At 39.2% G+C, this 21,838-nt stretch overlaps 2 protein-coding genes across 6 annotated transcripts; one reads left to right on the forward strand and one right to left on the reverse strand.

Moving 5' to 3' along the window:
- Positions 1 to 1,537: 1,537 nt before the first annotated feature.
- On the reverse strand, positions 1,538 to 13,558 carry tial1 (TIA1 cytotoxic granule-associated RNA binding protein-like 1). Of its 5 annotated transcripts, XM_056291575.1 has the most exons (13): positions 13,194 to 13,558; positions 12,127 to 12,223; positions 10,870 to 10,899; positions 9,741 to 9,839; positions 9,497 to 9,551; positions 9,316 to 9,403; positions 7,122 to 7,197; positions 6,741 to 6,849; positions 5,984 to 6,079; positions 5,729 to 5,813; positions 5,422 to 5,545; positions 4,921 to 5,063; positions 1,538 to 3,842 (listed from the first exon to the last, which is right to left on the reverse strand). In XM_056291575.1, the coding sequence occupies exons 1-13, from the start codon at positions 13,220 to 13,222 to the stop codon at positions 3,719 to 3,721; spliced, it is 1,155 nt and encodes a 384-aa protein (XP_056147550.1). In that variant the 5' UTR covers positions 13,223 to 13,558; the 3' UTR covers positions 1,538 to 3,718. The 5 variants fall into 5 exon arrangements, 4 of the variants coding, with proteins under 4 accessions (XP_056147550.1, XP_056147552.1, XP_056147553.1 ...); XM_056291577.1 differs by lacking the exon at positions 10,870 to 10,899; XM_056291578.1 differs by lacking the exons at positions 10,870 to 10,899; positions 12,127 to 12,223; positions 13,194 to 13,558 and adding an exon at positions 7,542 to 7,575 and having other exon boundaries at positions 9,741 to 9,825.
- Positions 13,559 to 14,238: 680 nt separating this feature from the next.
- bag3 (BCL2 associated athanogene 3) lies at positions 14,239 to 20,704 on the forward strand. Its single transcript, XM_056291641.1, has 4 exons — positions 14,239 to 14,433; positions 17,413 to 17,748; positions 17,962 to 18,312; positions 18,669 to 20,704. The coding sequence occupies exons 1-4, from the start codon at positions 14,278 to 14,280 to the stop codon at positions 19,491 to 19,493; spliced, it is 1,668 nt and encodes a 555-aa protein (XP_056147616.1). The 5' UTR covers positions 14,239 to 14,277; the 3' UTR covers positions 19,494 to 20,704.
- Positions 20,705 to 21,838: the final 1,134 nt, after the last annotated feature.

Consider the following 21,838-nt stretch of genomic DNA (forward strand, 5'->3'; position numbering starts at 1 on the left):
AATTACAAATAAGTGATCCTCGTGTTTGAAACATGCATCAATAGCCTAACTTTACGCACGATCCATGATGACGAAGACACGGGAGAATAGAAATGCATAGCATATTGTCAATATTTTAGAGACCCCTCCCCCCCCATATTTCACAAATCATGTTTTCAGGGAAGCTCGTGGCTCCCCCGTAGTTCGCACCCTGGGTTCGAATCCCCGTGTTACCTCCTGCTTGGTCGGGCGTCCCTACAGACCGCGGGTGGGAAGTCGGATGTGGGTATGTGTCCGGGTCGCTGCACTAGCGCCTCCTCTGGTCGGTTGGGGCACATGTTCAGGGGGGAGTGGGAGCTGGGGGGAATAGCGTGATCCTCCCACGCGCTGCGTCCCCCTGGCGAAACTCCCCACTGTCAGGTGAAAAGAAGCGGCTGGCGACTCCACATGTATGGGAGGAGGCATGTGGTAGTCTGCAGCCCGCCCCGGATCGGCAGAGGGGGTGGAGCAGCGACCGGGACAGTTCGGAAGAGTGGGGTAGTTGGCCAAGTACAATTAGGGAGGAAAATAGGAGCCCCCCCCCCCAAAACAAAACAAAAAACTTCAACGGCCACGCAAGATGCTGAGATTCTTTGCATATCAGCCAAACCCAGTTAAAATACAATAACAAGTGGGTTGAAGCTTAAAAGTTTACATTAGAGCTGACTGTATTCTATGTTGTAGGTGGATCCTGTATTTCATTTTTCATATTAATGTGCTGGAATTATGATGTTGTGGATTATGTCCTTTTTTATTTGTATTTAAAGTGGATATAATTATGTCCAATATATTCTTGATAGGCAAGAAGTTGCTCCACCTTTAATCTGTGTAAATTGATGTAAATTTGCTGCAGTCATTTCATATTTGAATATTGACAAGCCTGCTTGCTTTGAGACTTTCTAAGAAAAAAAAGGTTATTATAATCATTATACCAGTAGCTCCAACAATGCTTAACCCCCTCGACTTTTTGCATACTTTGTTATACAAATTCTCTGCAAGGCGCTTTTCCCAAGTTTTGAAGGAAACTTAAATCAGCTTCTTGCTACCACTCAAGATAGCAAACCTTTTTTCAAAGATGACATTGTCCAAAACTCATTAGTATATTGAAAATACATGTAACAACTGTTGCCCTGAACAAATCAGCTCCACTGATGAAACAGGTTGAACATTTAATAGAAATTATATTGCTCTATTACTTCGTTGTTCATGCTTGTCGGCATTTAACAGAATCAGGGTGCATCAAATAGACGCCACTCATACATGTAAAACCTGATGCACCTGCAAAAAGAATCCAGGGGACTTCAAGCTTTAGAGCAGATGTTTACAACAGTACAGACTGTGTATTGTATATAAATATACTGTATGAAACACTCATCGGCAGTCTAATAAATGTTAATTAGATCTGGTAGCATTGCTGTTTCAACTGAACATTTCTTTAAAACAACTTTTTGCTTCGCGCTGTCAGGCAGCCATGTGAAGCACAACGTATTAACAAGTGTACTGAACAGGATGGAAGAGCTTGCATGTTTAGAATTGTTTCATTTATTGACTTTTCTGTTTAAATGGAAAATGGATTTCCCCAATTACTCAACATAACGTCAGTTTGTCAATTCACGTCTTATCATCAAAAGCAACTTGCCATTACATTCAATATTTTAAGCAGTAGATATATTACATGTCATGCGGGCAATTTGTCCTAAAACACCATTTGCTTCCTGCTACCTTCTGAAAATGGCACACAAACTTAAAAAGGGGAAACTTTTCAGTGGAGAAGTTTAAATTTGTCATGGAGCCATCACAAATAAAAATGTGCAGTTACTGACAACTATTAAGGCTTCTTCATAAATTATATTACTAAAATTTGATGATGGCAATTATATCATCCTACCCACAATATGTACATTACTCATTTTTAAGTTTCACAAAGGTAGGACTTCAGGGTTTATATTTACGCAATTAGCCAACGTGACCCTGTTATGTTGCATGTGGACTACCCTGCTGCCACAAAGAAGACACAAATCTACACTTGGTATCAAGTATGTTGGCTTATACAACACTAGTAGGAAAGTGAAGCTAGCAAGCCATTTAATAGGCTGTATGAGATGGCACATAAAATCAAAATGACAGGACATTTTTGAAAACCAGGTTATACGATTTACTTGTGGGTTTTTTTGTTTTTTGTTTTTCAAGTTGTTGGGACTTGTGGGGGGGGAATCTATGATAGAAAATTCAGAATCCACTATGGGGAAATTGACAGGTATAGTCAGCACTGAGGAGTCAAATCTCTTCATCAAACCTGTGTGCCACCAATAGGTGGCGCCAAACAAATGTCTTGCATTTCACAGGACGAATAAAACACAAAATTGTCTTTTTACACAAAGGGCTGACTGACTGAAAGCTCCAAAATTCTGTAATGTGGCAAAAACCTGATGTAGTATTAGGGGCTGGTTTTCCAAAATGTGTGTTGCTAAAGCAGTTTGTGGTTTCCTCTCAAGAGACTCACAACCTCAAGATAAAAACAATTATAAAAAAAGTTCAAAAGCTCGAGAATAAACAATTTTTCAAATGGAGCATCAACAGTTTCAGAGGCAAAGTTATTTGAGGGTAGTAATAGGAGCAAACTTAAGAATTCTCCTGGAAACCAGCCCCAGAAATAGCACAACATAGTCCAATACTTTTACAAGATTTTGGAGGGAGAATTAAGCTATTTACAATGGGTTCTTTTTACAATGAATATGTGCTATAGTATTTACTTTCTCATTAGACACTTGAGGTTATAAATAAGCCTGGTCTAACCATTGGCTGCATCAAGTGGTAAACTAAAAAAAGAAAATTGTCAAAATCTTGCTAAGAACATGCTGATTACTCCAATACAAAACATGAAAGTTCAGTCAAATATATATTTTTTGCTTTTATAGTTGTGAAGTTGAAATTTTCTTTGTACACAAATTGTATTCAAGAGCTCCCCACCTCCCGCGTAACTCTCCTTTAAAGCCACAATTTGTGTTGATACAAATAACATGAGCTTCTTCTTAAGTGAAAGTTCAAGTACTGCTCCTGGGCCGGTATTCACAAAGCATTTTAAATCATACCTGAAAAACATTTAATCAGGACTCTGAATATCCTGCTAGGTGTCAGACAAACTTTTAGTATGTTGTGGCGCTCTGGTGGTGCAGTGCAGTGGGGAGTGTACCACAGCTGTGTTTGTGTGTTCAGGTTGATCGTATCCTCCCTCTCATATTTCCTGTCATTCATCAGTGTGCAATGTTTTGTGAAAAATACCCTTAAAATCATACAATGGCCACAAGAGCAACAAGTCAATAAAATAGCATCAAAAAACAAGCAATTTCTCTATAGACTTTGTGTTATGTTGAATGCAACATTGTCAACAGTCCTATTGTTCAATGACTCAATGGTAATAGCATGGTGAAATTTTGAGGTTAATTAGACTTCATGATGTTGCGAGACTACAGTCCCAACAGCACTTAACCACAGAAACATAATGAAGTCTATATTCAAATAACCTTCTGTAATGGGGGAATTTCCTCCTGAATTGGCTGCTTGCAAGCAACTATTAGCCTAAAGGCTTTGTGAATATGGACCCTGAGCTTCATTTTACGCAGCACCTGGACAAAGTGCTTTGTGGTCTCGAAGGGTCAACTTATGCCCAATTGTAATATGACTGGAGGTGAGGGCCACATCACTGTGTTTGGTAGCCAGCCATGCTGAAGTTGGCCAGGTTGGACATGACTGGGCCAGGCTGGGGCTGAGGCTGAGGTGGTGGGGAGCTGAACCCTCCCATCCAGGCTGTTGACTGGGACTGTCTGAAAAGTGGAGAATATGCAAACAAATAATGTTCAGCACAGAAGCAAAAAAACAAAACAAAAAACCCACACACACAACAGAATGCCTTGGGCTAGATGGCACTGACGTTGTTACTGTCTGAGCAGTATCAGTGTGGTTACCAGGTCTACGAGTCATGTGTAATGTAAGCCTTTAAGCAATTTTTAACTGCTAGAGTTCAAACGGTAGCGCAACAGAGATTCCAAAACAGCCCCCCCCCTCTCTCCCAGGAAGTTGGTTCCAACCCCATGGTGGCCGAAGAGTAACAAATTCAAGTCCGATATTAATATTAATTTGTGTTTTAAACCCGATTTGGTCCATCCAACTCCTGAGATGCATATTTGTGTCTCTCTGGCTTGGCACCAGTCACTCTTTGTTTGATTTGCGACCATTTTGCTGAACGGGCAGCTTGCCCACTTTTTTTTTTGAAGGGGGTGCAAAGTGTCTGGTGAGAGAGGGAGGGACTCATCCAGACAGGCAGGTGTGCTTTGCTGGACCAGTAAAACCGAACAATAAGCTCAAAGTTAGGGAAAAATGTGGACTGTGGTGTTGATTTTCAGCAGGATCGGCAATACTAGCAATCCTTTCACATTACAGGGAGTCATCGATTCACAGTTAATATAAAAATATTGCTTAATTAGGCTTTAACAAGTGAGAAGAATCTTGGGTATGCACAAAGAGAGTCAAGTTGCTGTTACTGTGGAGGTACACTGCTCACCAAACACTTCAAACAAATATTTGCTTTACCTTTACATACAACACAAAGTCAAATCATTCAAATCAGTCAAATCAAATTCATTTAGAAAAACCAGGTTGTTGGAAAAATGGTATAGCTGGTATTAATTTGAGATTCTGCAGTTACAAAAAGTTCTGCTCAAACATGATTAGAAGAGACAAAAACACTGGATAATGAAGACAAAATAAATATTTTGGATCAGCACTGCCAGCTTTAATATGGAGCAGTTCACTGGATTGACTGGAGGGAGTCTATAGAGTCTAACTGTATGCTAACAGACAGTTAATTACTGTTCTTTTAATACATAGGAGAGTAAAACCTACTCCATTCCAAACCCTTGTTGGTTCCACGTCTGGCCGTACATGCTGTAAGAGGGAACCTGCCATCCGTTACTCATGTACTGCCCATACTGCTGCTGGGGACTCCCATAGACCTGGTTCCACTGTCCCCACTGATTGTATTCCACCTGTGTTCACACAAAGACCGGAACAATAGGTTTTAATGAAAAAAAATCTAATGCTGTCTTTGCCCTCAATGGTCCCTTCTATTTCCACTATCCATTCGGTAATGGTACTCTAGCACAGCAAGAAAATCCATCACAGCTGCAGAAGTGTAAGTAAAGTTAAAAGTTAGTACAATTTAGCACAACAACCCTTCTGAATACAAATAACTTATGTGATGACTGTATTTTTTAATCACAAAAAAATGGTCTTTTACGGCAGTAGTATACAAAAGAACTGGAAACAAAACTAAAATGATCCCCGAGCACCACGCCAACATAATAGAGGTGACTTTTACACCTTTTGATAAGATGTTCCGCAAACCTGTTGAGGACTTTTGGCCATATCGGGAGATTCTTTGCCCCAATAGCACTTTACTATGTGGCCTTCGATGACTGTGCCATTTACTGAGACAATGGCATGGGCAGCACTCTCATGGGAGGAGAACCTATGAAATGAAAAGTGGGGTCAGTAGTTAAATTAGCTAAATGCATCTTATTGACTGCAGGTTGAAGTGTTTTCAGAGAAAGGCTCAAAGACTGAATGTTGATTTGTTTGTCACTGAAACATGTATTTATGTTGACATCTAGAGGTGAGATGGTGAAATGCATTGTGCCTCTCACGACAGTACCTGATGAAAGAATATCCTTTCTCTGGGAAAACTCTAATTTCCATTATTTGACCAAATGGGGAAAAGGTCTGTCGCATTAGGTGCTCTGAAAAATTGAAAATTAAAAATCAAATCATTGATAGTTTGGCTGTTTAGTGGAACACAATTTTAAATAGTAACTCTAGCAGCTGTCTCATTACTTCTGCAATATATTTAGAGTGGTAACAGCATTACTTTCAATTTTGATATGAACAAAAAAAAAACATTAATACTTGCCTGTTAGCCCTGACTGGATCCCGCCGCAATACACAGTACAATTCTGTGGACTAGACTGAGTCATTACATCTTCAAACCTCAGTTGCTTGGAGCCATCTGAAATGAACAAAACCAATGTGTGAAAACAAATCGCCGGTCACTTAAAGAAAGACTTTGGGCATACTTTCTGCTCAAAACCAAAATAAACCCAAATTTGGATTAGTGCAAAGACCATCATCAATGACATCCCCAGTTACCTTTTATAAAGCAAAATCATTTGTATTCCATAACCCAAAAGATGCTATTCATATAACTGTGTTAACATCCTCTCTAAAACCACTGCACCCTTCATTAAGTGGCTGTCAGCAATTTTAAATTAGAACCCTTCTTATATTTGTCTTTCTAAAACCTGAAAGCCATCATGTAAGTAGATGCGCTGAGGAAAAACACTGGTCTCTGTGGCTGCCCTAGCCACTGTAAATGGAGACATTTTCTCTGTACCCACTCCTTATCAGTCAATCAGCACAGTTCTTTGCAAGCCATCATCTCCATTAGTTCGCACTTTGCTGTCAATCAGAATCAGTTTTTGCGTTTGTGAGGCTCTTCGGCAGAAGTGAGGGGGCAGTTTCTTTTGCAGTATGCTTTGAAAACCTAGCTAGCTCTTGTTAACTTCTGCCATGGCTCGCTTACCCCCACTTAAAAGGACAGAATAAAAGAACATTTAAGCCAATTCAAACTGCCTTATCTAAATAATCACAGTGACACTTTTAATACATACTTTCTTGAACACTTTTTGGGGCTGGTGGCTTGCGTGTTGCCCAGTTGGTCCTAATCTGGCGCCCTCCCAGCCACTGTCCCCCCATGTGGACGATGGCATTCTCTGCATCCTGAAAATCAAAAATAAGAACAGCATCCACCTCAAATAAAATGTGCATACAATTTTTTAACAAATACAATCAAAGTTCAGACTAATAATCAATTTATAATGTATTCTATCATTTAATATTATGTTAAACTAACGGAAAAAACTATGTATGTGTAATTTACAGTTATGATTTTACAGTTATGATTTTAATTATATCAAGTGTCTAGATATTAGGATGTTAGAACAGAAAATAGAAAATAACCTTTATTTTGTGTTCTTGCACTGGAGTCTTACCAGTTTGTTGTGGAAGGACACAAATCCATACCCCTTAGATTTGCCTGTCGTCATGTCCTTCACAACACGGGCATCCCTGGAAGGAAGCGTAAAAGGAGCTTAAGACTGTCTTCTACTTTTGCAGATTCAAACTAATGAAAGGAGCCACGCAAACACACTGTGAATCCTCTACATTGTCTTATATCAAATGTAGATTAACTATCTTGACCTTGGACTGAGGACTGACTGGTAATACTAACATCAAAGCAACACTTAAAAACAAAAGAAACAGTACAAATAACATGCAGCCTACACTGATGGTTTAAACTGTGTTCAGATTATTTAAGGGTTCCTTGCCACTAGAGCACCACTTCTTGTTCAATCTTCACACAAGTAGGCTACTGATTTTAAATTCAAAAAGGAACACTTTATATGGTTTACCATGCATTCTTAAAATCTGCTGTTGGTGCTCTTCCTACAAATAGAAATATATGAAAAAATATCAAAGAGAAAAAAAGGAATTAAACGGCATACATGGCCTGTTAACAGATTTCTTTATTTTCCCTGGTCAATTCTTTACCACCAATATGGAGTTTGGGAGCTGCAAATTTTGAGAAATTGACATTTTCAGAATTTTTGGAGAGGAGCATTAAACTACAAACAATACTATGCAAATCAAAATGAGACAATTGATACAAAGATTTAGAGGAGTACATTAAGTATTGGAATAGGTTAATCTCAATCAACTAGGTCATATTAATACAGAACATCTACAATAATACATATAGAAAGCAATGGAATAAATAGAGGAAAAAAAACTACATCTGAGTCTCCAGAGTGCACAGTTCCTTGCTGTTAGCCTTCAAGCTCCTGTCCAATCCTATGAGCATTTCTGTAAAATAACCAAAGTGCTATTACTTCACTGAGACCCACAACTATAGGTAACTTGAAAGGTGTTCAGGTTCAAACACAAAGTGTTTACTTTGCTGGCACTCAAAAAAAGTTACTTACCATAACCTAAACATACACATAAAAAAAGGAAAAATAGGCTACAAGTTGAAACTTGGATCATGAAAACTGTGAAACACTATAGTACACACACACCACGGGTGAACAAGAGGACTGAATAAAAATGATGGGGTATAGGGACTGTACTAGTAATTTTGGCTTGAGGTCACTCCATTCAGCTTGACTACTTCACTTAATCACAACATTGCCATTTACTTTTTTTTTAGAATGTTGGACATTTAAGCCATTCAGATAAGTTCTTCATGCGGTCGTTAAAATCATATTCATCAATTATGTTTACATGCATGCAAGTACCCTAAACATATGGTGGTACTGCAACAAAAACTGGCCCAATTCAAAAAGGGTTAAACTGGTTCACTTTCATGATAACCACCATTTTTCCATATTAAACCATCCACTTCAATAGTCTTCGTTAGCCAATTTATGGGGGAAAAAAGCAAGATTCCCACCCTTATAAACCTTTTCCTGCTGACATTTGAATTTTAAGTTTAACCAAAGTTACAATTTGTTCAAATCATAATTTATGTCCATTATTCTCAAACATTCAAGTATTCATTTTCTCATTTTTTGAATAAGCTATATTAATTTCCAGGGATGTGTGGGATCCTTTCATCCTACTGCAGTTTCAGAGAAGTCAATGACTGCAATTAAGAGGTCAGTGCAGGAACACTGAAAAATCCTGACCTGCTGATCCAAGAGGCCAGACATTTAAATGGATAAAAACAAAACAAAAAAAACCCCACATACTGGATTGATGCTCTGTTAGCAGTCTAATAAGCATCTGGACCCTTAGCTGATTAATGTCAGGCATGCACTGCAGGTAATTTTTGTTCATGCTTCAGGAGGCTGATAATATCCATTGTCTCTGGTATAAAGGACAAGAGAACGATTGATATATTTAAGGGTAAAACTACAATGGACCACATGAAAATGGGAATAAAATATGTATATTTATTCTTCACTGGCTATGTAAACATTCATGTTACACAGTCAGTGTTAAGTCAATACTCAAATTATTGGGTGCACGTAAACACAGAGGATGTTGCCATTTCAGTTTGATAGTATCAACTACCTCATGGAATACCTACAACACAGTCAAAGAGCAACCTACAAAGAAGAAAAATGCTGCACTGAAACAATTACACTGCACACATATAAAATAGTAATCTTTGCATAAAAAACTTACGAGATTTTCCCAAAAGGTGCAAATGCAGCCTTGACATCCTCAGTGGTAATCTCAGGGCTCAAATCACCCACAAAAACATGGAAGTGATCTGAAAAATACAAGGGGGAAAAAAACTTACTACTCTATGGGGAAGTTCTATTCCTGCAAATGGGGGGGGGGGTGTCAATAGGTCAGTACTTACTGGATGTGTCTTTCTTCTGGCTACTTGGAGTAGTGGCCCAATTTACTTTGACTTCCTGGAAGCAGAACAGTTCACATAGTGTAGTTCAAAGGGGATGACAAACAAGACATTCTTTAAAACTTTTAAGAGTAAAACACCCTTACATTTGACAGCTGATGAATGAAAATTCACAGAATAAGTCTGAAAACAGAAAATCAATCCATCTCATTTTGTATTCAATTTTGGACCAGACAAATTAGCATACCTTTCCCAATATCTTCCTCCCATTCATGGCTGCAAGGGCAGCTGCAGCATCTCTATGTTCAAAGAACTCCACAAAGCAATATGGGTCATTGCTTGTATGCTGCAAGAGAAAAAATACAACAGAGAGGATCACCCACCTGCAGCATTCCCTATAGAAGGTTTTGTAGATGTTGAGTAGAAGTAATTTGGCTCTTGGGAGCCAGGTTGACCCCTCAGACCATTCTAAGACCAGTTTCAGAGGGTGTTGAGGAAATGTTGTACAGAAGTAGTAGTTATTTGGGAAGTAATTTTCAAGTAAGTGCTATGCCCATTATTCTACTCTACAAATTTGGAAATTACTTACCAAACCAAACCATCAAAAATGTACAATTGTGCTTTAACTGCAAATGTGTTTTTATATTTCGCTGGGCTGAGAAGTACACCTGATAATACATTTTTGTCACATTTACTCATTTCTCAAGGTGAATGGTCACTGCAGCCAAAAAACGTAAAGGAAACACTGCATTCCTGTTATTGGTATGCCTTCAAAAAGACAGTAGAGGATATTAAAGAAAAAAAAACCCAACAGTTGGACACTGCTGATGGCATTGTCCAAATTGTGTAATGTAGGACATTTTCCAACTGTAACTTTAATGGAACCGGTATTATAAAAACTTTTGTGAGAGCATAAATCTTGGGAATAAACAGAATTTGTTTATGCCTGTCTACCAAACGTGATGTTGAGCAAAGTGAGTCCTGCTAGATCCACATTCATCAAGCACAACTAAGTTAAAAACAAAAATTCCATTATTACATTGACAGAGCTAATGCCATTACCTAATCACATACACAAAGGAAAAAAGGTTATGTGTAGCAAGGTTATGCCAACCAGGAACGACCCTTGAGGATCATCTACTAAATACAATGTAGTCAAATATTAGAAGTGGCCCATAGTTTAATTTTTACATACAATAAGAGGCCTTTCTTTCAAAAAATAAATAAATAAATTCATGAGGTCTGCAAGCTCAATCTTGTTACAGTGCTTTTCCTCATGCAACTTTACCATTTAAAGGTCAGAACTTTCAAACTATCCAAAAAAATGTTTAATTAAAATCAAGCACATATTTCAATGAAATGCTGAGAATGTCTACCTGTTTTCCAGATGTCCTGCCTTGAATGGACTGTAGAGGACAAATAAACATCTATATCAGCTGAAAAGTGTTCTCAATATATTTGAAAAGGACTAGTGTGTGCTTGGAATTACTACCAAGTGGTACATGCCTTTCATGGCATAGCAAAAATTAATGATCAATTTCTTCAAGCAACTCTTGAAATGTCTGTAATTGCATAATCTCTGGTTTATGGGTGAGATGGATGTCTTTGAAAGCTATTAAGATACACATTCCCCTTAAAGAAAACATGTTTGAACCAAGCCGTTTCATAGCACCGTGTTCTTTATTGGAGATAAATACTGTCCAGACAATTGATATGTACCATTGTAATTGGTCATCAGTAATTGACTATTGTAATTGGTCAATCAGTTCATCTGCACACGTTTTTCGAGAGAAACGTTTCATCACTAACCTACAGGACTATCACTCGTCTAAGGATTTCACTTAGATGAGTGATAAAAAGTTTCTCTCAATATGTTTCTCTAAATAAACATTGTGTCCAGATGAACTGATTCAACTTTCTGGGATTTTCTTACCTGAATTATTGAGCATGCATAAAGACATTAAAATTGGTGTTTCATCATTATTCAGTTGGATCTGCTGTCTCATAAATGAGCAGTCAGTGTTCACTATAAGGCTCCAAGGCCATTTCATCAGGACACATGGCTGTTGTGGAAACCTGTGACCTTTGTATTTTAGGGCAATCTCTCATCACTAGGCCACTCTCACACCCCTCAAAGGCATCTCAGTGGTGTAAAGGTAGCATCAACCTTGGAAGTTTCACAAAAACTATCAGGACCAGGGTACTGTAACCATCCCTGATACCTCATGTAAGTGTGTCTATTTTACTGGGTCTGGTTACCATAGAGAATCAATAATCACAGAGGGCAAAATGTCCTGTTTTGCTTGCCATGACTTTCACTGCCACCGTTTGGTCATTTTTGCCCATCCCAAGTGCGAGTGTATGCTGGTTATGCCAAAATCTAAATCTATAATATATATCTAAAAAAATTTCTAAAACAACTATTATGCATCTAGATTAGGTTAGCCATACAGCGTCTGTTAAAAACAATAGTAAAATCTGTTGATAGCATTAAAGTGTCTAATGTAAAAGATCTAATGGTGAAAATGTTTAAATTATCTATCATTCTAACTTCAATAGGTCATTCTCAATTTAGAGGTAGGGCTTTGGACAAACAGAAAATAATCTTGACTGTATAGCTAATGGCTACATACCTCAGTGATCATTTTACAGCTCTTGCAAGGTCCTATCTGGGTGAAAAGTTGCAGAATCAAAATTTCAGTTACATCTCTGGAAAGGTTACCCACATACCTGGAAGAAGGAAAGAACAGATTAATTTTCAGAATTTTCCAGCTAATCAATCTGTAACCTCGGATACTGGTGGGTTGACCCCGAGAGGTTGGGGTAATCCGACACAGACAGACATCTAAAAGCTAAAATGTAATTCAATAGTTTTGATCTTGTAGATATTATTGGTTATCATCATTATTATTATTGTCTTTATACATGCTAAATAATCCAGGCAATGAAATCACGGAAAGTTGAATCAGTTCACAACGTTTAAACGATGTGTCAAGATTGAACTGATTCAACCTTCTGTGATATTACTATTATCACAACATTTGTATTCATTTTAGCTAAGTTTACACTGTGGGATTGGGCTATACAAATAAAATTGACTTGACTTGACTCTGTTAACGTTGCCTAAGTGCGCAGTTACCCTGAACATCTAGCTTTGTTCCCGCGACGTTAGCACCGTGTAAATAACATTGTAGCCGACTTATACCACTGGTATAGTAGCAACAAAAGTAACCTTTACTGCCACCTTGCACCCGTTTTCTCCAACTTAAAAGACCAAAATTTACTCTATCATAATACAATTCCCTGTTTCGTTGTTCGATGTACATACATATTAAGTGATGACAACGGAACTGAGTAAAATAAAATATCAGGTTATCAGGCGAAGGATCTGCAGTGCAGCCATCTTTAGTGAGTAGGTTAACATATAAACTGGCCTAGGTTAGCCTGCTAGCTAAACTACGTCTACCGTTACACTTGCTCACACATCAAATGTTACTCTCCTATCTTTCTAACGCCAAGAGTTAGTTAACCATAAGATTATCTAATGTAACACAACTATGGTGCTATCTCCCCCACATATATTTTTCCCCCCCGATAGCTAGCAATTGTTGCATTGTCTAGCCACTGGTTAACGACGTGTTGAGCAAGTTAGCTTAAGCAAGCTAACGTTAGCTTAAGCCAGCTACCGAATGTCACTTACAGGGTTTTGGGGTGGCAGTCGTCGTCCATGGTGAATACTGAAAGTTGTCACGTTACTTAAAACGTTGTTTACTGATAACTAGTTTAGGCAACACTCATTCACTCTGGCGCGGTCTAGAACAATAACAAGCTAACTAGCTTAGCTGCTTAGCCGAACCGTGGGGCATACGTCATGCCGGGACTCCAGGATGCGCGCACGCGCTCCGCGTGCGTGTGTCTTAATGAACTGAGGCGACAGTGATGCAGCTTTGTTATTTTTAAGCGCTAAAAAAACTCAAAAATTTTTTCTCAAACATGCCTCTGAGTGGCGTTACTATCCAATAAACCGAACTGAATGACAAATACATTCAATGACAATACATGGTCGACTTGCTTTCTTAATCAAGCTATTTTGACAAAGACTCTTGTTTTGAAATGTCTCGATAGGGTACGCTCGTTTTAGTCATCGGCGTTCCACACTGGCTTTCAACCAAGGGACGTTTCTAGAATCAGAACTCAGTGTGTCTTCGAGCCGTGGGGGTTTTGCATGTGTGTGTGTGTGTGTGGGGGGGGGGTTACGCTCAAATTGTTTTTTAACACATCCAAACGAGTATAAAATGCAACCTTGTACCGTTATTATTCAAAGTGCAAGACCTAATCCACAAATGTTGTCTGTAAAATGTTAACTGCATTTGGAACATTTGAATGCTTTTATACTCAGTGTCACAGAAAACGTCCACCTCGTTTGTAGTGTTTCTGTAAACGTATTCAAGATATGTGTCACCTCATCAATCAATCAATCAAGGTGCATTTTTTAATACCGCATGTGTTCAGTGTCACCTGAGCGCATTATCAGATTTCGCAAAAAAAAAAAATTAAGGCTCGTTCGATTTTTGTTTGTTACATCTGATCATTATTATGAATGTACTCAAAATAGAAATATAAATTGTCTGGAACTGTTTGCCACCGTACCCACCATCCGCCCCAGCATTAACGCGCTATTTCGAGAAACTTCCAGCCCCCTTTCACGTCATTTAGAGGAATCTTTAAAGGCTCCGTCGCCTGTATAAAATGTCAGTAACACCACTGCCGACGACCTGGACGGCATGAAGACGCAGTCGCCGATAGTGGCAATGGCAAATAATAATGACCCTCTGCCCCTCGGATGGGAGATAAAAATTGACCCGCAGACTGGGTGGCCTTTCTTTGTGGATCATAACAATCGCACGACAACGTGGAACGACCCAAGGCACGACGTTAAGGTAAAGAGCGGCACCGCGAAGTTTTTCCCAATGCGGTTACTTTTAAGCCAGCGTTATTCCGATTTCACCCAGACGTGACGTCGACATATTTGTGTCATTTCTGTTTTGTTTCCAAACGCGGCAGTTCTTCGCATTTCCATTCTGTTGACCCAAAGCGCAGTTTGGAACCGGGATGAGCTGTCACAAATTGTCTCATGGGCCTTTTCGCACCACCGCCTCCCCCTCACCGACCAGTCATAAGCTCATTATAACGGCTGATCGGCCCGTTATATTCTTGAGTTATGATCTAAGCGTGTGATTGTTCGGTGACGCACTCTGCAGTATATAAGGGCTACCTATGAGCTTTGGGCATTTTGATTATGTTGCCCCCCCCCACACACACACACCCAGAAGAAGTAACGCAGTAACCACGTCGTGTGTCCATATTCCTGGTTGCAAAAACTTTTCTCCCATACATGGATTGATTCTCTTCAATCGCAGGTGGCCTTTCGAGTCGTGTGCGCTTGCCCGAACAATACTAATGTACAATGGACATTAGTTGTGTGTCTGGATCCAAATCTTGCAGAGCGAACTGCGACTGTGAAGAACTGTGGTGGCGTTTCACACACCGCCAGTTGGCATTTGCTTTTGAGAGATCAACACTTGCTGTTGTCCAAAGTTAGTGTCACGAAGAATCTGCTGGAAAGACACAGCTGTTAGGGATAAAATTGGTGCAATGCTGTGAGCTGTGTACAGCGGCCCATACTGAAATGGCACAGAGGGCAAAGGGTCGTCAAGAGCTATTTAGCAACCTGTGTCTTTTTCTTAAGGAAATAAGCTACCGTTTTGTCGTATTTTTTTCTCTCCCTATTATGCACTCATACATAGCTTCTCACGACAACTGCAAAAAAGGTCTTTGGTAACAGCCTCATTAGTTATATAGTAAACATAAAGTGATGCACTGTCAAGGGATCTGTAGCTCCCTGCCTGTCATTGGCAGGTGTCTCATACCAAACACTGACCTAGGTTCTTATGGTGGGGCCAAGAAAGATTTAAAAAAAAAACAACAACTTTTAGCTGATAATGGCGTAGTGGCAGAAGTATAAAGAAATGCAGAAGTGAACTTTTTTTTTTTAATAAACTCTTGGAAGTTCATGAAGTGAAACAAAAATTTAAATGTTTATTGTTTTAGATATTTGTCAAACTGAGGAGCATAATGGTTATTCGGTGAGTGGTTATCTACACAAGGGAAGGCGTGTGCTACATTATTTTGTATGTGAGTCAGGATGTGTCATGCATACATACTTTTTCATGACTGGTATTGATGTCACTGGCAAATTCAGTAGCAAGGCCAAATATGAATTTCACTGACAGTTCATGGTACTTATTCATTTCTCACACACTCAAGAAGGTGAGACTTTTGGCGTCCCCCATGGAAATTTCACATTATAACCTATTGGCCTTCCTGTCTCAGCACTCTGATGACTTTCTCAGTCAAGTTTTTCTTCAAAACATAGCCTCGTTTGGTCATTTGTCTTGAGTTTTACATTTTACCACACTATTATTGTTAGCTTCAAAGTGGTTTTGGGTTGAAGTAATCCAGAATACTGAATGAAATGTAGGTTCATTATATGAAATGTTAAATGCTATATTTCAGTAGAAGAACCACTATGCAGATGACAAAAACTCTCAAGTCCGTAGCTACTTTTTTATATGAAAGTCAGTATTTTGTTTTTAATGAAAAATCACCTCCTTCCAAAATTGACAAGTTTATTGCTCTGGCACAGTCCTGGCAAACAAATTGATGTGTTATTATCATCTCACAATTTAGGGACGCCCCCCCCATAATTCAGTAAAGCTTCTAGTGTTAACTTTAAATAATAGATGCTCATATCCTTATTATCCATAAATAGAAACTTAATCACTTAAGTAGAAGCCAAAGTACAGACGTAAAAAGTTTGATAAAAAGTTACTTATGGATTCTCAGGAGTGGTTATAACTAGTTTCTCCCAGCTCTATAAAATTTAAAGAAAAAATAATGTTAGTTCACCCCCCCACCCCACCCCCTCCACCACCACACACACACACTCACTCACTCAAGGACACACACTCGCTCAGGACACAGTCTGTTTGAACTCCTACCCTCTGGCAAGCACTATGGAGCAATGTGCACCAAATCTACCAGACATAGGAACAGTTTTTTTTTCCCCACAGACCGTCTCTCATGAACGTTTAACAGCACGGGGCAAGAATAGACACTGATTATGTAAATATGACACTTTGTAAATAGCCCCCTCTGGTCAAGATGTCTCACCTACATATCTACCGATGTGCACTACCTCTTCTTAAACCAGATGTGCAATACAAATTTACAATTGTAAATACACATACAACTGCTGTGTACTGGTTACAAGTTATTATTGTTATTGTTAGAATTATAACACAAGCATATAATATAGTATATAGTATATATTATATAAAAGATAAATATATAGTATATATTTTAGTATATTAGACTGATATAATATAAGTATATGATATATAAGCATAATTAGTTACAAAGTTATACTAGTATATAATATATAAGCAATGTAATATATAAACATAAATTATTAATTATTCCATTCCATTATCCCAACCGCTTATCCTGCTCTCAGGGTCACGGGGATGCTGGAGCCCATCCCAGCAATTATTCAGCCGTAACAAAACTCTGTATAGTAGTGACATACCTGTTGGTCATATACTATACGTACCTCCAGTATCCCATTTATTATTCCATATATTTCTTCTATTTTTTCTTTTTTGTTTTTCTTTTTTTGTGTGAGTGATATATTCAAGTACTAGAAGCTGCTGTAAACTGGAGTCAAATTCCTTGTATGCATAAGCACACTTGGCCAATAAAGTGGATTCTGATTGTAATTTTTAAAAGATTATCAGACTTTAAATAATTTAGATTTCATTTTGGAAAATTACATTCCCATGCTTTAACTGTCTTTTCAGATTAGCACCTTGTCTCAAAATGGGCCTAGCATACCCCCGGATCCAAATCCACAGGAGACACAGAAGACCTTTGTGAGGGAGATGAAGCACCCCACTCTTCGTCAGGGGTATGTCCCGATCCCTGTCTTCCATGAGGGGGCGGACCTACGACAGCAACAGAGCCCATGTTTTTCCTATATTCAGCCAGCTACCATACAGAATATACGGACAGATGGACGGACACCTTCTCCCACGCCAGGGCTCCACTGCAGACCTAGATCTCCATTACACGTATCCACAGACAGTTTCACCACTGAGCCTGGCAAGTCATGCTCACCTGTTTCGCCAACACCAGAGGTGAGATTGGAGTGAAAAGTTGCTTTTTGCTTATCATTCTGTACCTCAAAGGCAGCTATTAAAATAAAACAAAATGGATGGGGAGGACAATAATTTATAGGCAGCATTAGCACCAGATTTCAAGAAAGAACAGAATGATGTGTTTATGAAATTCTGATATATATGCAATATGTTTCTGCTTGCACTGCCTCAATTTGGTGTTGTGTTTTTAAGGTTCACAATGCCCCCCTTCACCAACCTCCACGACCCAGCAGCGCTGGCCTTCAGGCAGGTTATATCCCAATCCCAGTGATCCATGAGGGCGGGGGAGGCCAAGCACAACCACAGGTTCAAGTAAATCCCACCATCTACTCTCAGCGGGTTCCATTCTCAGAACAGCAGCAGCCCTTTCATCGCCTACAGCCTGATGAAAGGATCAGCCACTCTGCAGCCATGCAGTCTCCCCGGGAGAGGGCTTCTCCAATCCTTCTAAACCAACATCGTGATGCCGCTCCTATTCACCTCCCAGCTCATGTGAGATGCCAGTCTCCTGTTATAGCACAGGTGATGGGAGAGAGACCACAGGTAATGTAACAGTTAAAGTTGCTGCTTGCACAGTTTACATTTGGATTTCTCTTAATGGATTTAAAAGATTATCATGATTGTTAGAGTAACTGCACACTTAAATATACTTTTTGAGTGAAAAACTGAAATATATGGCTTCATTTGGATGAAAGACATTAGCCCTGGGTGAAATCTCAAAATTTCTGTGAAAATACAAAAATATCAACATTTTCTACAATACATCTACTGACATTGTGCCTATACTGGCTGAACTTTGCTATGGATGTGCAATCCTGAATGATTACATGTCCAAGTAGTTTTGTCCATGGACATGCTACACATTGCATGATTTTAATGATTTCCTCTATTTTTTCCAGGTTCAACATCATGTCCCCTTGAGAGACGTTCCCATGAAAGTGGAGCAGGAACAACTAAGCAGTCAACAGAGAACCGAGATCCCCCCTATCCCCCAGTCCACACACATGGAGGTTGATAGCCAGAAGCCTCAAAACACTCAGCATTTCCAGCAAATATCCCCACAGCAGCCACAACAGTACCAACAACAGTCACCGCAGCAGTCACTACAAATGCAGCAACCACAACAGTCTCAGCAAACACACCCTCAGCCATTGCAACAGTTACAACAGTCTGAGCAGTTAATTATGCCAAAGCAGCAACAGGTCCAGATGCCTCAACAACCTGAGCAGCCGGAGCAGCCGCAGCAAACGGCAAACATCACAGTCCAAATACCTCCTAAAACAGAACCCCAGGACTTGGCAGCTGTTCCTCCTGAGGTCCCACCTGTAAAGGTAGAAGATCAGCAGGCCGGTCAGTGCCCAAGCCACCCTGGCTTAATCAAGGTACAGCAGATAACTGAGCGAGTCGCTAAACTGGAGCAGGAGGTCAAAAGCTTTGAGGGGAAGAAGAACGATAAGAAATACTTGCTCTTGGAGGAGCTGTTGACCAAAGAGCTGTTAGCACTGGACTCTGTTGACCCAGAGGGCCGCATAGATGTACGGCAGGCGAGACGTGATGGGGTCCGTCGCGTTCAGACCATACTGGAGGCACTGGAGCAACTGGAAGAGCAGCCAGCTTGGTCTACCGTTGAGTCCTCAATGGAGTGTGACAGCCTACCGCAGAAAGGAGAGGAGCCCAGTATGATCACCAAAGAAAATGTTGAGATTGCACGGGAGATATCATAACGGCTGCATAGCATATATATAAAGAAGAGAGAGTGATGATCTGCTTCGAAGCGGATGGTGATCAAGTCTGCCTCAACCAGCTTTCTTCTTCCTCTCTTTCTATAGCTGTTATTCAACTGTAAGTTGCATGCATTGAATAATTAACAGTGTTGGTATTTCCTGGCATTCACCACGTAATCAATGGTAGCTCAGTGCAATCATGTATTACTTTCAAGACAGTGTTGCTGCCTTCTTTCTAGTGCCAATGTCCTCATAATAAGACTGGTCAAGATATTGACGACAACAATTTCAATTAAAAGTCAAGAAGAAATAAGAGGCCTTTAATGGGAAATGGAAGGAAACAATTGGTTATGTTTTGTTTTTAGTTTTTAACAGAAATGTTTGTGTCGTTGTCAAGATGATGTTATGTATGAAGCCTTTCTGTATTCAGTCAGAGGAATACCAGTTACCATACTGGTGCATCAGTTTGGGCTCTCAAGCAGTTATACTAATGGTGAAAAACACAACACCAAGCCATTTATTCCTCATAGCCGCAGGGCCATTTAAGGAGCTGCTTTGTCACAGAACACAGTGATGTTTATTAGATGCTGCTTTTTGGTGCATTACCTATTTTGCTGTCTTTGCACTTATACCACACCATTCTTGAACTGTAACATGCTGAGAGATCAGCAGCACTTCATTTGAAATATTTCAGGCACGCTAAGTTTTAATTGATATACTGTTTGGTGTTTTTATGTTTACTGTTTTATTTGACAATTAAAAAAAATCATAATATATTTTGTTCCAGAAATTAACGTAAATGATTTTTGAATTTTGGTACATTTATCAATGCATAATGATGACAGAAATGGATGTGAGCTATGTATCCTACTTGATATTTGAGACAATCAGCAGTTGCTGCTAATTCTTGATTTAGCAGCAAGTTAAAGAATGTCAGTGTCATATGAAAGCCACAGTCCGTGGAAAAGTGCATAAGAGCCTTATGACCCCAACAGTGACACCAAGTGAATTAGCTATCGTCATAAGAAAATCACAAACAATCTGTACGGTGTATCTTTTCTGCACAGTCACAAGGTAACTTAACTTAAAACGTTTTCACATGTTACAGATTGTTACCTAGTGTTAATCACAGATTGTGAGCAGCAGGTTATTGTACTGTTGAAAGTAAGTCACATTGGTATAGTTGCAAATAAAGATGTCTTTGACTTTGACTTTGAGTAAGTTGGGTGGGTGAGGGGGTCCATTCTTACTATAAAATGGTTGCACAAATTCCTCAAATACTATCAAACTATTTCTAAAGGAATGATTTTCCAACAATAATAACTGTTTGGTACTTTCGAAGGAATATACAAAGTCATCATCAGCTACCTCTACATGGACTTTTGCATTTCCCTCCCTGAAATGTAGAATTGTCTGACTTGCAATGGTAATTACTCCTTGCCAAAAGATCCGTCTTTTGAATGTCCGTGTAAACTGCCCCGCCTCTGGCTGTAAAGTTGCACTGCTGCATCCTGGATTTAACATTCTCATTCTTAGCTGAAGTCCCACTTATAGTTACTTCTCAAATTAAGAATAACAATTTTACCGAGTTGTTTCCAACCTTTTTTTTCCTCAAGGTCCATCTAATATATCAATCCCCGCTTGCGCCTATCATTGTGGATAGAGCCATTACATGTTTTTGAGAAAAAATGCTCAGACCAGTAAAACTACTTGACAACAGGATTTGACAACTTTTTTTTTTTTTGCTCTACCACAAATAAAATAAACCTGCCCAGAATGTTCATAGTTGTCCAGTCAGATCATACACATGTTGGCTGAATAATAGGGGGGAAATGACATGACAATGAACTCTGACAATCAATAAGACCAAGGTCATCCATATAGTTTCACAATGTCATGAATGAACACCAAGATCTGTTATTATTGCTGGTTTGAACGGTCTAAGTTTGGATCAAGGACTGTACTGAAATGAGTGCTGAGCGATATAAAAACTATTATCATCATAATAATCTGAGAATTTTACATGATATCAATATTTTTCACGATATCTGATGTGCAAAAATACCATATTTAATAACCCAACTGAGGTTCGTCACTTTAAACTGTCCAGTAATGTAAAGTATATTATTAAGGCAAAACATGTTTTCAAATAATACTCCCTCAGTTGTGTCAGACATCATTTTGTGAGAAATTATGGGTAACAAATTACTGCGCCCCACGTTATGACGATATCCAAATTTCATCCTGATAGACATTCAATCAGGATGTTGTTGTTTTTTTTGTTATTGCTCAGCCCTAACTAAAATCATCTTCCATCATAACTGGGTCTGCAAATTACAGTAGTT

This window comes from Lampris incognitus, chromosome 13 (assembly GCF_029633865.1).
Source record: "Lampris incognitus isolate fLamInc1 chromosome 13, fLamInc1.hap2, whole genome shotgun sequence".
In the NCBI taxonomy this organism is placed as follows: domain Eukaryota; kingdom Metazoa; phylum Chordata; class Actinopteri; order Lampriformes; family Lampridae; genus Lampris; species Lampris incognitus.